Genomic DNA, 3,881 nt, shown 5'->3' with positions numbered 1-3,881 from the left:
CATCCTGTCTTTAGATGCCACTAAGGCTTTCGACAGGGTGGAGTGGGAGTTCTTGTGGGCAGTATTAGAAAAATGTGGCTTTGGAAAAACATATATAGATATGATCCGACTGTTATACTCCGAACCTAAGGCAAGAGTGTCGATCAATGGGAAATTATCGGAGCAATTTTCGCTCTCAAGGGGCACCAGACAGGGATGCCCTCTCTCCCCCTTGCTGTTTGCTATGAGCATTGAACCTTTGGCTGTTATGATCAGAGAGGAGAAGGAGATTGGCGGGTTTGGTGCAAGGGGAGAGAGGACAAAATATCCTTATATGCAGACGATATCCTGCTTTTTTGGAAAAACAGTCGGATCTGACCGGAGTGATGGAGATTATCAAGGAATATGGGAGTTTCTCAGAGTTAGAAATAAACTGGTCCAAATCAGTACTGCTTCCATTGGGGGAGAATAATATATTCATAGAAAACAAAATAAAAATATAAAAAAAAGACGAGCACTTTAAATACTTAGGTATACAAATCTCAGGTAAATTAGAAGATCATTATAAATTAAACCTAAAACCCTTAATAAAGAACATGGAAAAGAAAATTAAAATATGGAGCGACTTCAAAATTTCGAAAGCAGACAGAATGATATTAATTAAAACTATTATGTTGCCGAAAATATTATAGGTATTTAGTGCTTCACCCATTTGGTGTGATGAAATTCTTTTTTAAAAGAATGCTGTCAATCTTCGATGCTTTGATATGGGGCCGAAGAAGGGTGAGGATTAAGATAGAATATTTATGTCTACCCAGAAGAGAAGGGGGAATGGCGTTTCCGGACGTGAAAAAGTATTTTTTAGCCACCCAATTATACTTTATTACGAACTGGAGGAGATCTCATATGATTGAGTATTTGATGGAACAATGTAGAGGATCATATGATGATATTTACCAGTTACTGGAGTCAGGATGGAAAAACTGTATAACAATAGCTGCCTTGAAAAGAACGTGGAAAATGGTAAAAAAAAGGGAGGTGGGAATAACTGGGATATTGGATATAGCCCTCATTTGGAATAATAAAAACTCAGTAAAGGAAATAAATAGATTAGAATTTCGAACACTAGCACAATGGAGGGTGAATACAATAGGGGATATATATCAGGAAGGGAAGATTAAAACATGGGAAGAGTTAAAAAAGGGTAGAGAAGTTGATGTTGGGACATGGTTTGAATATATGAGATTAAGAGGTATAGTAAAAGATACGGTAGATAAGGGGAAGAAAGTAAAAATAGTAAAAGGTAGTTTTTTTGATAAGATGGTGAATACAGAGATGGGAAAAAAAAGAGTTGTCAAAGATATATAGAGCACTTAATAAATTTTCTATATTAAAGAGAAATCATCGCAGTAGAAAAATATGGCAAAAAGAATTGGGTGAGATAGGAGAAGCACAGTGTGGAAAAATATACAAAATAATTAATTTTATTCTATTAAAAGCGAATTATAGGGTGATACAGTTAAATATAGTTTATAGGCTGTACTATACACCTCTCTTTTTGCATAAAATAGGTAAAAAGAACTCGAGTGCCTGCTCAAAATGTGGGCAAGAAGAGGCAGGATTGTTGCATATGCTTTGGACATGTCCAGAAATAAAGACATTTTGGGGAGAAGTTATACGATTAGTTGAGAAAAGTTGGAAGATTAGAATAAAATTAACACCAATAAATGTGATCCTGGGAGGTGATATTGGAACAGAAATAAAAAGGGATTGGGGAAAAAAAATTCAAAGGTCACTTTTTTATGCCACATTAATTATAGTAAAACAGTGGATATCTGTAACAGGCCCGAGAGTGCATCAATGGAGGGAGGGGCTGAGGAGGGAATATAGAATTGAGATATAGAGAACTAAAAAGCTGAGCCGCGGGGTCCGATAAGACATTTTTGACCGTTTCCTTCTTCCTTTTTATTTTTATTTTTTTTATTTTTTTTATTTTTTCTCTTTTCTTCTTCTTCCTCTAGGGGGGATAGGGGGTGGGGGGATGAGTGGGAGGAGGGTTAAAAAAAATAAACAAAGAAAAAAAAAATTATAAAATATTGTATTATTCTTTCTTTTTTTTTGTTATATGTGGTGGTAATAAAAAAAATGTTTAAATCATAAATGTATTTACTTAGTTTCTAAAAAAAAAAGTATTAGACTTCTAAATTTCCTATTTCTGATTATTTATAACAGATCCCAGTGTCTACCTGCTCTGAACAGTGTCCTCCAGGTTATAAGAGAACCATAAAACCAGGAATACATAAATGCTGCTTTGAATGTTTGAAATGCTCAAAGGGAGAAATAACCAATGAAACAGGTAACGTAAAATCTAATAGGTTTATTTTCTACGGTAATTTTGAAAAAAAATGTTACTGTCATTAATACTAGTAATCATTTTTCATCAGAAAACAAGATTGCACCTATGGATATAGTTTGAATATTGACAATTTTTGTGTGTTGTAAAAACATAACAGTGATTTATTTAATTTTAGGCACAAAATTTGTCATGTCCTGCTCACTGTTGTTTTTTTTATTTATTTACTTTTGTAGATAGTGTCTCATGCCTAAAATGTCCCGAAGATCAATGGCCAAATGACATGAATGAGTGTGTACCAAAACCTATAGAATTTCTGTCTTACAAAAATGACCCCACAGTTTTCATAGTCTCCATTATTTCAGTATTATGTTTGGTCAAAACATCTACGATCTTGGGAATCTTCATTCTATTCAGAGACACTCCGGTGGTCAGAGCAAATAATCAAACCCTGAGCTTCATTCTCCTGGTTTCCATCATGTTGAGTTTCCTCTGTGTATTTTTGTTCCTGGGTCGTCCTACACATGTCACCTGTATGCTCCGTCAGACTTCATTCGGGATCATCTTCTCAGTAGCTATCTCTTCTATTCTGGCTAAAACCATCATGGTCTACATGGCCTTCAAAGCCACCAAACCTGGAAGTTCCTGGAGGAAATTTATTGGTGTGAAAATTACAAACTGTGTTGTCTTCTTCTGTTCATTTCTTCAAGTCCTAATAAGTATCATTTGGTTATCTACATCTCCTCCATTCCCAGAAAAGAACACTCACTTATACCAAGACAAGATAATATTCCAGTGTAATGAAGGGTCCATGCTGGCCTTCTCCGTACTCCTGGGCTATATGGGACTACTTGCAGCTGTTAGTTTCATTGTTGCTTTCTTGGCCAGAAATTTACCAGATAGTTTTAATGAAGCTAAAAACATCACGTTCAGCATGCTGGTTGTCTGCAGTGTCTGGGTGGCTTTTATCCCCTCCTATATGAGTGTTACTGGGAAGAATACAGTTCTTGTAGAAATATTTGCTATAATATCTTCAAGTGTTGGTATTTTGGGCTGCATATTCTTCCCTAAATGTTTTATAATACTGGTGAGGCCAGAATTAAATTCAAAAAGTGGTTTGTCAAGACAAAAAGCATTATAAATTATTGTCCTAAAAGATGTATGTATTTGTAAATAATATGTGGGCAAACACATGTCTTTTTATTATATATGGCTCCTAAAATTAATACCAATATACTGGAAATTTAGGAAGTTGAAAAATCTCTGTAAATGTATGCTTGTTTATGCTTGTTTATGCTTGTATGCTTGTTTATTAAAAACATTTTAATGATGGGGGAAAAATTTACTTTCTCATAGGATATATGGTCTCACCTTGAATAGCTCAGAACAATCAGAATTAATCTCCACTGGATCATGTTATGGAGATGAGCACCCCAATAGGCAAGGTAAGTATTTTTTGGGGAGGGAACTATGTCAGGATAGGATGGACACTGTTGGGATTAGCAGTCATAACTCAATTATGAACTCTTCAACAAAAATGTAAATATAT

At 34.9% G+C, this 3,881-nt stretch overlaps 1 protein-coding gene across 1 annotated transcript; it reads left to right on the top strand.

The window, feature by feature from the left end:
- The first annotated feature begins 885 nt into the window (after positions 1 to 885).
- LOC130272944 (vomeronasal type-2 receptor 26-like) lies at positions 886 to 3,473 on the top strand. Its single transcript, XM_056519399.1, has 3 exons — positions 886 to 1,002; positions 2,212 to 2,335; positions 2,569 to 3,473. The coding sequence occupies exons 1-3, from the start codon at positions 886 to 888 to the stop codon at positions 3,471 to 3,473; spliced, it is 1,146 nt and encodes a 381-aa protein (XP_056375374.1).
- Positions 3,474 to 3,881: the final 408 nt, after the last annotated feature.

This window comes from Hyla sarda, chromosome 1 (assembly GCF_029499605.1).
Source record: "Hyla sarda isolate aHylSar1 chromosome 1, aHylSar1.hap1, whole genome shotgun sequence".
NCBI classification, from domain to species: Eukaryota; Metazoa; Chordata; class Amphibia; order Anura; family Hylidae; genus Hyla; species Hyla sarda.
The sequence above is the reverse complement of the archived record's forward strand: the minus strand, read 5'-3'. Positions and strand labels throughout refer to the sequence as shown.